At 37.9% G+C, this 14,788-nt stretch overlaps 1 protein-coding gene across 1 annotated transcript in view; it reads right to left on the bottom strand.

Annotated features, from left to right (window-relative positions):
• The window catches only part of LOC150088808 (E3 ubiquitin-protein ligase RNF115-like), a 166,114-nt gene that overhangs the window by 28,204 nt on the left and 123,122 nt on the right, over window positions 1-14,788 (bottom strand). The window contains exon 8 of the mRNA XM_090370911.1: window positions 9,910-10,003. Within this exon, the coding sequence (XP_090227037.1) occupies window positions 9,910-10,003 (94 nt within the window). The remainder of the gene's footprint in view (window positions 1-9,909; window positions 10,004-14,788) is intronic.

Here is a 14,788-nt window from a genome sequence, read left to right as displayed (position 1 = left end):
TGCCATGATATTGCACTACCTCGAATAAGTAACACTTCACTAATAGGGAAGACTATTGTTACTTATTCTCGGTGAGTACCACCACCCAGACATGTTTCAAGGCTATTGGCCTATCCACCCACTGATACTTTGACCAGTAGTTTTTGCAAACTACTGGTCAAAAAGGATTTAAATCATGAATATTTCTTAATTTGTATTAAAATATCATTAATAAAGACAGTCCAAAGGGTTCAAGTTACTAATCCTATAAATCAGTCAAGGATCCCATAAAACCACAAACAACTGGTGTTATTATGATGGCCTTATTATCAAGTATAGCGTGATGATGATCAAATTAACAACAGTTAATTTGATATAATTTTTTTACACAAGTCCTTTTTGTAAAACTAGTAGAAACAATAAAAGATAATTTAGATGATTGGTAACTGCCTTAATCTGATACTACTTTTAATTCTTTATTAATGTATACACAATTAGGCATTCTTTTCCAAAATATGCCAGTTTTATCAATATTACTTCTCCATCAAATAATATAGTAAGAATATTTCCTTAAGCACTGAGGAAAGTGGGGGGGGGGGAAGGTTCCAGTGCTCCAATGAATCAGAGCAACAGTCCTGTATAGGAAATACCACAAAGTAAAGGAAATACCACACTTCATGGTTCTTACTAAAGTTAATTATTATTTCAGCACTTTTATAAGTAGATTAGTTATATATTTAAAATAAACATCTTACAATGTGAGGCAAAAGAATTACCTCATAAAATAACAAAAGATTTTCATTTTTATGTATCTATTTCAACTATCAATTTTGGAGTAAAATCAAATAAAATTAAATTATAAGTTTTTGCGAGAAAGAAAAATTAGTAAATTAAGTCACAAAAATAAAGCAGTTACTTCTTCAAATTTATCCTAAAATTAGCACTGATAATCTAAAATGATATAAACAGAAACACAAATTTTCTTTATGTGATTATTATTATTAGCCAAATGGTACAAGGAAGCCTGAGGCTTTTGCTACACCAGCCAAAAAAATTTCTGAATTATCCTGAGTGAATGAGAGAGAGAGAGAGAGAGAGAGGTTGGTTGGTTGGATTGGATATTTTACTGGCGCATCAGCTTCTATGGCTATAATGCATGAGAGAGAGAGAGAGAGAGAGAGAGAGAGAGAGAAGTAGAAGGGAATCACCAAGAAAGAGAAGAATGATGATATCCAGCTCAGGACCTTGGGTGTGCCAAGCCCATAATTACCAGATATGATCAATAGTTTTGCCTCATCCAGTACAAATAATGAGAAACACTTATTCAAAGTAACAGTGCAAGCTTTGTTAAAAATTATACCTAAAACATTAGATCAAAATAGAGAGGGGGAAAAAAATTTTCAAATATATCAGAACAGATTTAACCCCTTCATGGATTATTCTGAGATCTCGTTTTTAGTTTTAAAAGTTATTTGGAACTAAACGAGATATCTCGGGATAAAAGCAAACAATAATACCTCCAAATTTAGGACTGAAACGTATTTTCTCGGGCATTTATCTGGCTAATGCAAAATTAGCCAGATAAATCCAGAGATTTCTCCGAGTGAACTCTGAGATTTCTCGGGATTTTCTTATGCCTGGCAGCAGACGACTGGCTTTCATTTTACTTATATTGTACAGCAATGTCAGAATGTAGTTAGACCACAATTATTGCTTATGGCGGGAGGTTACTGCTTGTGCGTTCCACTTGATTTTTTTCAATTTATTTATATAATGAGTACAGGTAGTTCTCGACTTTACAGGTTAATTCGTTATTGGTTCATTATTGGCTTGGTACTCGTTGGTTTGTTGCTTGTTTGTTGTTTGTTATTTGGTTTTTAGGAGCATTAGCAACTAAGGCCATATTGCTCTGGGGATATGCGGTGGTCGTTCCCTGACCTTTCCGCATCCTCCGTATTTGGTGGGCACGGGCTCGAACCCCGGTCTAATCAAGAAGCGTGTGCTACGCACTGCTGCTCCTGCCCACCTGGCTATGCAGGTGCCATCTTGGTTTGTTGCACAAGGACTCATCTTCTTCAGAAATGCTTCAAGAGGCATTTATTTGGTTTTTAGGAGCATTAGCAACTAAGGCCATATTGCTCCGGGAATATGCGGTGGTCATTCCCCGACCTTTCCGCATCCTCCACATTTGGTGGTGACGGGCTCGAACCCCGATCTAATCAAGAAGCGTGTGCTACGCACTGCTTCTCCTTCCCACCTGGCTATGGAGGCATATGTTTCCAAGATAAACTTCTCTTTTCTTTATAAATTTCAATAGCATGCATAAGCATTTTTTAACGGAATGCACAACTTGCAACTAACACTATTTGTGCAGAGTAACAAGTTTACAAAGCTTAAAAAAACAAAATGAAGAGAAGATTCTGAAAATTTATTTATGTTTTTTTATACAATTGAAGATTTCAGTAAAGGGCAAACACAATTCACAATAATAACACAATAATAACAATAAAAAAATTTCTGTTTATACTCCGGGATGACCAAACGGTCAGAGTAGTTCACAAGATAGACAGAATACAAGAAACAGTACCGTATTCAGCAGTCATGGGCTTGAACCCCGGTCACTCAAGGGATGATAACGTAAAAACCCACACAATTCCAGCTATCGGTATTTTCACAAACGCAATAACATCGAGTTCACTACCTGTTTATAATTGTTTGCAGTAACAGAAAAGCCCAATAAACTGGAAAGTGCAAATTGTTTTTATTGTTTTATGGTCGTGACTTCCAGAAATGTACTTTAGAAAAATATCACAAAGCCGTTCAAAACTGGTTCTTATAACATATGATAACGATGAAAGTGTAGTGCGTTTAATGATTTGAATTGGTAACTAATAAATTTACACTATAAAAACAACCTTTTAGGGAGTTATATAGTGAAAATTTGAACTTCCAAGGTCGTGGAATGAATTACCAAACAAGTAATATAAAAAAAATTTTTTAAAGTCAATTCCTACTTAGGTCAACAAAGAAAAATTTTATTTTAGTTACTTTTTATTAAATAATTACAATTAATATAAATATGTACTCTCTCGAGAAACAATGCCTTAACGTGGCAAGAGAGTTTGCGTACATTAAAGAAACTGAAAGCTATACCGTCGGGAGCTATATGCTTCCAGAAGGGCCTCCCATGGCGGAAAGGTTTCAGTGGAGACGTCAGACGAAACCTGTTTCAAAAGGTCCACACACGACCTTTTCAACTAAATTGTGATCCAAGAAAGCAACGGGAAACTACTTGGATTATCCTTCCCTTGAAAACTTCAATGATAGCAAGCAAAATAAACCACGGCCCCGAGTCTCGGCGTCCCTTGAATGGGACAGGGGTGCTAAGAATCTCCGAGCTTGCATCGAAGAATTTTCTGAAACTAGCTACATGGAACGTTAGAAGCCTACTACAACCAGGAAAACTAGCCAATGCTTTACAAGAAATGGAACGCATTAACATCAACATACTTGGGCTAAGTGAAACCAAATGGCCTGGAACAAAGAAGTTTATATCAAACGACCACCACGTCTTCTATTCCGGAGGAGAAGAGAACACCAAGCAGACGTATGGCATCGCTTTCGTTGTCCACAAACAACTGGCCAACAAAGTCACCAGTTTCACCCCAATATCGGAACGAATTGCACTACTACAGTTAGCAGGCAACAAGATCAACCTGAATGTGCTCCAGGTCTACGCACCAACAGCGGACAAAGACGATCAAGAAATTGAATTGTTCTACGACAAGCTAAGCAACACTTTAAAGTCGCTGAAGAAGCACGACATTACGGTCATCCTCGGTGACTTTAATGCCAAAATCGGTCAAGGAAAGCTACAAAACATAGTCGGAGAACATGGCTTGGGGACACAGAATGAACGAGGCGACAGACTCGTCCAGTTCTGCCAAGAAGAAAAATTTAGCATTGCCAACACTTGGTTCAAACTACCACCTCGACGACTATACACCAGGACCTCACCACAAGACTCTGACAACAATATCATCAGGAACCAAACTGACTACATCTTAATCAACATCAGATATAAGTCAAGTGTCCTCAAGGCAAAAACTTACCCGGGAGCTGAAATATCATCAGACCATAACCCAGTAATAGCAACACTACATCTCAAATTACGAGCAGTCAAACGCACAAGCGCAACAAAAAGAATCGACCTGGAGAAACTGAAGAACAATGCCAACAGGCGACAAGTACAGCTTCATCTCAACACTACAATCCGATTGATCAAAGCAGTAACAACAGACGTGCAAGCGTTCGGGCGTTCACTCAAACAGTGCATCAATGAAACAGCAGAAACCCTGCTAGGACATCAGGCGTCGAAAAAGAACAACGGTGGATGACCCAACACATACTAGACCTAATGGATGAACGGAGAACATTCAAAAGCAACAACAACCGGGAAAAATACAAAGAAATACAACAAAAGATCAAACAGGAAATCTGGAAGGCGAAGGAAAAATGGATGGAAGAGTGTGCAGAAATCGAAGACCTAATCAAGAAAAATGACAACTATAACCTGCACAAGAAGCTCAAAGAAGCTGGAAACATCTACAAACCGGCTCCTATCCCAAGCTTATATACGGACAATCAACCTATACTAAGCAAACAAGCCAAACTCGACACCTGGAAGAGCTATATATACAATCTGTTCGGCACCAACAGAAAACCGGCAGAAACGCAACAAACACAGGAAGACAATTTCCACATATTAACATCTGAAGTGAAACATGCCATCCGAATAACAAAGCCAGGCAAGGCCTGTGGACCTGATCAGATTCATGTGGAACTGCTGAAACAACTAGACTACAGCAACATCCAACAACTAACGAAATGGTTCAATCAAATCTACAACAACAACGACATTCCATCCGAATGGCTCCAATCCATCTTTGTGGCCCTACCAAAAAAGGCTACCAGCCGGAAATGCGAAGACTTCAGGCTGATCAGTCTAATGAGCCAGGTGCTAAAAGTCTTCAAGGTGATTCAGCAAAGGATAAGATGTAAGTGCGAAAGTGCACTAGGAAACACACAGTTCAGATTCTGCAGGGGACTAGGCACCAGAGAAGCAATTTTCTGTTTACAAATATTGCTACAAAGGTGCTATGAACATCAAAAAGACGTATATATATATATATATATATATATGTTTTATTGACTACGAGAAAGCCTTCGATTCAGTAGACCACGACCGCCTAATTGACCGACTGAGAAAACTTGGGCTTGAAAACAACGATATCACTTTATTACAACTCTCTACTGGAATCAAACAGCCTGGCTTCACTATGACAATGACCTGACAGACCCAATTCCAATAAAAAAAAGGCGTCCGGCAAGGCTGTCCATTATCTCCCATTCTTTTTAACATCTATTTGGAAATGATCTTCGACCAAACACTGGCTGACAAGAACATCGGCATAAAAGTTAACGGACACTACATCAATAACTTAAGATATGCCGATGACACAGCACTAATAGCGGATTCAGAACAAGATTTACAGACCATCGTGAACGAAGTGGACACAGAAAGCCAAGCATGGGGGCTACGAATCAACAAAAAGAAAACACAGGTGATGAAGGGCAGCAGGACTGCAAGCAAAATCACGATCAAACTAAACAACGAAAAATTAGAGCAAATACACCGCTTCAAGTATCTCGGAGTACTCATTGATAACCAGTTGAACCATGAGGCCGAAATCAAAAGCAGAATTGAACAAGCCAGGCAGGCATTCACCAAATGGAAAACCCTCCTCACCGACAGAAGCTTGAACATCATGCTCAAATTACGCACATTGAAATGCAATATCTGGCCAATATTGCTCTACGGTGTAGAAACCTGGACTCTAACATCAGCCACTACAAAAAACAGCTCCAGGCCTTCAAAATGTGGCTCTACCGAAGAATGCTGAAAATCCCGTGGACAGCCAAGATAACCAACGCACAGGTCCTGCAGGACATGCACACGGAACGGGACCTGCTCAAAACCATCATCAGCAGGAAATGCAAATACCTAGGTCACATCGCTAGGAACCAACAAAAATACCACCTACTACCACTCATCCTGGAGGGAAAGATCGAAGGCAAGAAATGCCCAGGCAAACCGAAAATGGCATGGCTAGATAACATCAACACCTGGCTTCACATGACAACAGCACAAATTCTACATGCAGCGCTAGACAGAGAACAATATCAAAACGAAGTCGCAAACGCCATTCGGCAGCATCGAAGAAGAAGATAAATATGTATATACATATGACAGAATCACAATATTAAGTGGCAAAATAGAAAGCGAATTATTTTTATTCACATGTTTCATTTTCCATTTTGTTCCCTCCTTGACTCAGACTAGGACCCAGAATGAAAAAAGAATCTGAAAAAGAAATTTTTTTCCAGCGATCTACATGCTTCGCCACTGACGGTATTTATTCCTAAATTTATATCCTGCTAAATATCTTATATAAGAGAAATTTTTTTCTCCCATATAAAACTAAAATTAATTACAGTCCACTCCATCAGTGGCCCTGATGATGGAGTAAGGCTTCTTACAACAGGGGGGCACCCGGTACCCTGAGGGGAACGCTAGCGACATAATTATTTTACTACCCTATGCCATTCACCTTCTCGACACGTAGCTCAATCTTAAGGTTAGGTAGGAGAAGTGACCAACAATTGATGACAAAGATTTTAAGGAGAGAAATCGGAATTGAACCCAAAGCATAAAATTTCTTCAATTTTATTTTTTGAGAAAAATCCTTCATTCTAACCACTAAGCCACAACTGCTAACTCATTCTCGAAAATCATTTGGATAAAACGTCTACTTAAAGCAAAAATTTTCAAAAATTTATCAAAAAATTATTGATTTTCGCAAGAATTGAACTCGCATTCTTCACCTTCACGTGAAAAATACTGAAATCCTTGCATTTTACCGATTGAGCTACTGCCTGTTGATTTCAATTTTCATTACAAACTGCTAAAACTCTATTTAAAGTATTAAAAATTATTTGAAAATCAAATAAAAAAATTTTATGCTTCGACGAGATTCGATCCGAAGGCACAAAGATTCTACGCCGACGCTCTACCAACTTTGCCATTGCAAGACAAATTTCTTTTAAATTTATATCCTGCTAAATATCTTATATAAGAGAAATTTTTTTCTCCCATATAAAACTAAAATTAATTAATTAAATTTAATTAATGAATTAATATTTGAAAAAACTGTATTAACATCAAGTGTCATCCACTACAAGTTTAAAAAAATGTATTTGAACTTGAGTGGATGAATAAAAAGTATTTTATTAACGATTGAAAATTTGAACAAGATATATAAATATATATAGGGAGAGTGTGAACTAATAGTAGGAATTGAAAAACAATGTGTTATTGGGTTCACATTACATTATTTTCGCGATATGATGGTAACAGATTAATATTGTAAAGCAGGGTACACTGTATTGTATAGCTACACGCATGGTTTGAAATGCGATATTTATGAATGTTTAACATTCATTTTTTTGCAATTAATGTTCACATTTTCGATTTGGTTGATACTTATAAAAAAAAAAAACCTCGTAAACCCGTAAAGCGAGAATTGCCTGTAGTGAAGAAGAGATTAGTGATGATTCATATTGTGAATTGGAAACTTCTGGTGAATCCGATTCTGATAAATCTGTTTCAGGTTTTGATTCAGATGATGTTGTTGTTGTTATTTTGGTTTTTAGGAGCATTAGCAACTAAGGCCATATTGCTCCGTGATTAAGCGGTGGTCATTCCCTGACCTTTCCACATCCTCCGTATTTGGTGGTGACGGGCTCGAACCCCGGTCTAATCAAGAAGCATGTGCTACGCACTGCTGCTCCTTCCCACCTGGCTACGGAGGTGCCTTGATTCAAATGAAGAAAATGGTGATGTCAGTGTTTTAGATGCTAGACAGTGGTTCAAAATTGACTGCATTAAAAACCCTCCCCCCAGCCACCTCCAAGATTTCCATTTGCTGCACAGCCAGATCTGAAAGCGATAATATAGATGAAATGACTCCCATAGACTTTGCTTTATTTTTTGTGAAGAACTAATCAATCTAGCGTGCTCTGAGACAAATAAATTTGCAGAACCAAGTGGTGCTCGTGATTCTAGTTGGACTCCAGTGATGCATGCTGAATTGAGACTATATTTTGCTCTGAAAATGCTGCAAGGTATCGTGAAAAAGCCTGAAGAATATATGCACTGGTCAAAAAAGCCATTACTTGAGACACCAGTCTCTGGAACTATTATGGCTCTTAGGTGTTAAAAAGATAAAACAATACTTTAATTTCTCAGATAATGAGTCTTATGATGCAAATATGCACCCAAATCCAAAACTGAACAAGATTTATGATGTCTATTGCTTCTTAGAAAATAAATTTAGAATTCTCTATGTTCCTAAAAGAGACATAACAATAGATGAAAGCTTGATGTTGTACAAAGGAAGACTCGGTTGGGTGCAGTACATGCCATTGAAGTGCTGAAGGTTTGGCATAAAGTATTATGTGCTGTGGGAATCTGAAAGTGGCTATGTTTGGACTTTCATAATATATGTAGGAAAAGGTACAGAAATGGATCCAGACTTTATTGGTCTTCCAATGTCTACGCAAGTGGATTTGACTCTCATAAAGCCTCTCTTTGGAAAAGGATATTGCCCCACATTAGACAATTATTATACCAGTCTTCAATTAGCTGATATTCTCATCACAAAGAAACCTGATGTTTATGGTAGAGTGAGAGAGGAAATGCCAAAAAATGCTGAAGAAGGAAAAGCTGAAAGGCATGTTGCTGCTTTTCAAAGAGGGAAAGTTGTGGCCTTATGTTGGAAAGATAAAAAAAAGATGTAGTGTTGTTATCTACAGTCCATAATCCTTTTCAGGAAGAAATAGAAACTCAAAGTAGTTTGTGACTATTACTTTTCCATGGGAGGTGTAGATAAAGTTGACCAGCATTTGGCAAACTATCCCCTGCCCAGGAAACGGATTAAAAAATACAGGAAGATTTTCTTTCACCTAATGGACCTATCTGTGTGGAATTCATTTCTACTCTATAAATCCATGATTTCAAATGGCCAAAAAGCTCTTTCACCCTTGAATTTCAGATTTGATTCATGAACTTATCAAGAAATATCACCTGCAAATTCCACCAGTTAGAAAAGGAAGACCATCCTCAACATCCCACCCAACTCTATTCACCAGGCCATTACCCCATTGATATTCCACCAACTGAGAAGAACTTTCCAACTAGAACTTGTAGGGTATGCTCCAAAAAGCAGAACAGAGATGGCAAGAAAATTTGAAAGGAGACACATTACATGTGTGAAACATGTGAAATTGGCCTTTGCATCACTCCTTGCTTCAAAGCCTACCACACCAAGTAAAATTACTGTTCATTTTTCATGAAATGCCGTTTTTTTTATGGAATGCCTTTTTTTATGGAATTCAATTTGCCTTTCAGTTCCTTTCTTTTAGCTCAAGCACTAATTTATTAAAAAAATCTCTATAATTTGCATACTTTTTGGCATACACAAGATAACTCAGGATAGCTCAAATGGGTTAATTATTCCCATGTATTTTCTACTAAAAAATTTATAAAAAACACAAACTATACAATGAGTATTCGCATGATACATACTTTTAATCTGTAAAATAAAAAAAGTCAATCCGTTATGGCACATTTTCAGGAAAAAAATGTTCCGGGAAGGGGTTAAAGAAAAATAGCAACACAAATGAAAACTATAATTCTTAAAAATATTATCCATAAAATTGTAAATTTTTGTGATAAAGCTCCATAATTTTCTTTGTATCTAACAATCTTTAAGAAGTAAGCATTTTTGATGCTCAATACAAAAAACTTACCTACTTGCTCCATAGTAATATTTACAGTTGAAATTTCTTCTATTTCCTCCTGAGATAGAGGTGGAGGTCCAGATGCATCTGTATGATTTAATAACTGTGAAAAAAAAATAAATAAATTCTACAATACAAGCAGAAAATACTTGCATATACATTACATACAAATGTTTGTGAAAATGCAGTGTCATATTCATTCTAAAATGTACTACATATATTGTTATGCATTCATATAAAATAATAATAACATTCATATAAAATAATAATATAATACTACAGTCCATTCCGGTTATTTGGGACACATCGGGACTAGTGCATTTTGGCCCGATTAAGCGGCTGCCCCAATTATCCGAAGTTTCACGTAAATAGTCAAAAATACAATGTACCCCCCCCTTTTTTTTACAATTGGTTCACTGTACAATCAAATCACGTTACGACGAACTCAACATAGTAAAGTACCGTTCACTATACGATGTGCAGTAAGCGCCAGTCATTGTGATCACGTTTGTGAATTTAATTTTAATTCTATTAAACAGCGATTCTAATTAGCAAAAATAGGAGGAATATTATCCACAGGCTATAAGATATATTATAAAGCAAAGATATATTAAGCACAAATTTACCCTTTATTACCTTACCAATTAAAAAATACGTGAAAATCGGGAGAATTTACGTGATAATCGGAATAATTAATACGTACTGTAATATGTACATGCCAACTAGTTGACATTTCTGTTCACTGACATTTATGGGTGGGGGTTAAAATTCAAAACAGTAAAAAGATAAGCAATCAATAACAAAGAACACCGCGCGCACACAAATTGCAAGTAACACGATACGTGCAAGTGAGAACGGAGTAACGAGTTAAAAAGCTTTAAAAATAGGAATGAAGAGAAGATCTGAAAATTAATTTTTTTATTTGATTTAAGATTTCATGGAAGTGTAAACACATTTTACCATAATAACCCACAGAATTCCAGCTGTCATTATTATCGCAAATTCAATAAGATCGAGTTTACTGTCCGTTTATGATAACTTTCACTAACAGAAAAGCCCAATAAACAGGTGACTGCTAATTGTTTTTATTTGTTTTATGGTTGTGACCTCCAGAATTTCGACCGAACCACGTGGTACCGTCGGAGACAATCGTAGGGTAATCTCCAGTGCTGTGGTCTCCTGCCCCGATTAAACGGCATGCTGTCCCAATTAAGCGAAGTAAACCCTGCCTATTTTCTCGATTGGATTTTGTTTTTTAAGATTTGCCCCAAATAAACGGCTGCCCGATTAACCGGTGGCCCAAATAACCGGAATCCACTGTAATAACATTCATATAAAATAATAATCTAATCTTACACAAATTTTATTTTACGTAAATTAAAATAATAAGTTAATAACAGATATTCTGTCCAGACATGGTCATGTTACAGTCAGCTGTATGGGTTATGGATATTACTAACCCATACTGTTTCAATATCTTTGAATAGTAGATATACTCCAAATTTCATTATGCCTGGGAAAGTATTGTAATATTTTCCTGAACATAATAAATATTTGAATTAAAATCCAAAATTAATGAAGCAAAATACTACACTGAAGCAGGTTATTTCAAAGTGTAGCACGTTTTCAGGTGGTGGGAATAAGAAGTTAAAAATGGAGAACAAAAACAATTGTTCAGTCTCTACTATTTCCATTATTGCAATATATATAGAGTCCAGTCACAATATTATGACCACCCCCCAATGCAGACATCACACACGTCTAGCAAATCATACAGTGCACGTGTCAAGTTTACACACTGCAAGCATATAAGGCTTGATGTTCAGCATCCATGAACACAATAACAGCCTTTGTCATCGGCAAGGTATGCAACCTATCAAACCTGGAAAAAGGCATGATTGTTGGCTATCGGGCCAGGGATGCCAGCATTATCGAAACAGCAGACTTTGTGAAATGCTCACATGCTGCAGTGGTGAAAGTGTATCAAGATTGGCTGAACGGGATAGTTTTGATGACTCGACGTGCCAGTTGTGGAGCCCCATGTGCCATTGATCCCAGAGGTGAATGTCTGCTGAAACGGTTGGTCAGGATCGATCAGCGCGCTACTGTTGCTCAACTGGCTGTCCAAATGAACCATGGGGCCACCAGAAAGGTCTTCAACATGACAGGGCAGTGAACCCTGTTATGCATTGGACTCCGGAGAAGATGCTTGGTGACAACACCCATGCTGACGGCCGTCCATCGCAAACAACACCGTCAGTTTGCACAGCAATACCGACAATGGACCCCAGCCATGTGGCTTCTCTGATGAGTCATGGTTTCTGCTTCACCGAGTGGATGGACGGTGGCATATTAGGTGTGAAACCTCCAAGAACAGGCACCCAGACACGACTGTTGGCAGAAGGCAGGCTGGTGGGGGCAGCGTTATGGTCTGGGGAATGTTTTCATGGCATGGTTAGTTAGTTAGTTATTTGGTTTTTAGGAGCATTAGCAACTAAGGCCATATTGCTCCGGGATATGCGGTGGTCATTCCCTGACCTTTCCACATCCTCCGTATTTGGTGGTGACGGGCTCGAACCCCGGTCTAATCAAGAAGCATGTGCTACGTACTGCTGGCTACGTAGGCGCCTTCATGGCATGGCTTGGGTTTGCTGATACCCTTGGAGGGCACCCTGAATGCAAATGGTTACCTATCGATCGTCGCTGATCAGGTACACCCGTACATATTGACCATGTTCCCTGGGGGCGATGGTGTCTATCAGCAAGACAATGTGCCATGCCATGTCGCCAGAATTGTCCGTGAATGGTTTGAGGAGCATGACGAAGACTTAAAGCTACTCCTTTGGCCACCAACTTCCTCGGATCTTAACCCAATTGAAAATCTATGGGACCACCTCGGTCAACACATCAGATGGATGGATCCTCCACCAAGGAACCTATAGGAACTCCAGGGTGCACTGCAGTCTGCATGGTCACAGATACGCGTAGCAACTTTCCGCAGGCTTACTGAGTCCCTCCCACGGCAGCTGGCTGCGGTGCATGCTGCGAAAGGGTTTGGGTGGGTATTTGATTTTTTAGGAGCATTAGCAACTAAGGCCATATTGCTCCGGGATATGCGGTGGTCATTCCCTGACCTTTCCGCATCCTCCGTATTCAGTGGTGACGGGCTCGAACCCCGGTCTAATCAAGAAGCGTGTGCTACGCACTGCTGCTCCTTCCCACCTGGCTATGGAGGCCTGCGAAAGGCGCATATTCTGGATACTAGGTAGGTGGTCATAATAATGTAACTGGACCCTGTAAAGGTCAAAAATAATTTTCTTAATAATAAAAAAATATTAAGTTACATTATAATCTAAAAAACTCATCGGCCATTTTTTATCATCACAAATTTTAGTCTTTGCTGATTGTCATCTGACTTCTTTGCCTGTAATTTTGTCACTATTAGTACTTAGTACTGACAGTTTGACTTGTTTAGCTAAAGTTTATTAAATTATTTAACAAGAGCTTATCATTGCAATACTCATCTCTAAATCCGTAAATTAAGAAAATGAATTCATAGAAGGTGAAAGATGAAAAGAATTAAACTATTAAAAAAGATGCCCTAAGGGTGCCTTCACAGCCAAATGAGTGAGCAGCAAATTGCAAATTCTTGGAACCCAAGCTGTCTGCAAATTCCAAAAAATTTTGGGGATTAAAATTTTAGAACAATAAATTGTATTCACCTATTAAAGAATAAGTTTTTTAAGCGTATTTGCAATAAAGGAAATTTATTTTGTTCTCCACTTTTTGCACACAACAACAGACTTCTAATGTTAAATGTGGATTAAAAAAAAAACAAACCTCTTCAAATTTCATTAAAATTGGAGAAATAAAATATGGAGGCACCTTTACTTTTATTTCTTCTTTCACATTTTATTTCTTACACTTTAGTGCCTACACAGTGGCACCTTTAGTCTGTTAAGTATCTAGTTTGCACTGATTAATAACTGCTTCACAATTGTTGCAAGTTTTTGTGTAGGCAAAAAATGAACATGGAAATTTGGATGCAAGCCGATTGCGATATACAATATTCTTATCTTGAAGATCCTTGTAGCCTTTACTGAAAAGCAAGGTTTAGATAAAGGACAAGATTTTAAGGTAGAGTGTGGAATAAAGGATTTCATTCTTACAAGAATAATTTCACTGACATGATCTGAAAACACTGAAATCATAAGATTTAAAACAGTAATCCAAACAAAAAAAAAAAAAAAAAAAAAGAACAGAAATCTCACAGATCATTCCATTTTGCATTCTTGTAATGTCAAACAACACAAGGTTGAAAACAGCTATGAGAGAAAGGCTCCAGTGGAGAAGAGCCATCACCAAGTTGTGATCTGAGGTGCCTATAGGACCACTCATCTCAACTGGGTACTTGGAAAGGTTGTTTGTGAGAAAAAGATCAAGAGTGTTGGCTACTTGGTTAGGATTGGCTGGTATTTTGATATGTAAATGAACAATCTGCAAGAGGTCATTAGCAATTGCAAAGCCTCTGCATCTTGATCAGCTGGGTTCATATGACTAGAACACAGAAGCCAACTGGAGTTGCGAACATAAAAATTGACAAGTAAAATTACCTCACTGTTGGGAAAGCTGGACTGGAGAAAGTCAAGTTTTGAAAGAGGAAGTCAAAAGAGTTCCAAGTGATAAGTGGAGTTGGGAGAATGACAGAGGCAACAGATGAATGTGACAGAATGGTGGCAGAGAGATTTTTACGCCAGAGAAGATCAAAAAGAAGAGAATGAAAATTACTGTCTCTGACAGGAAATATTAGAGTGGACACATGCACAAGTATCACCTTTGAAGCCAAAGGAATTGTACAGTGAATAATTAGGACAACTGAGATGAGGAT

The sequence above is a fragment of the Mastigoproctus giganteus genome, chromosome 3 (assembly GCF_048544385.1).
Source record: "Mastigoproctus giganteus isolate SK-2022 chromosome 3, ASM4854438v1, whole genome shotgun sequence".
Lineage (NCBI taxonomy): Eukaryota > Metazoa > Arthropoda > Arachnida > Uropygi > Thelyphonidae > Mastigoproctus > Mastigoproctus giganteus.
The sequence above is the reverse complement of the archived record's forward strand: the minus strand, read 5'-3'. Positions and strand labels throughout refer to the sequence as shown.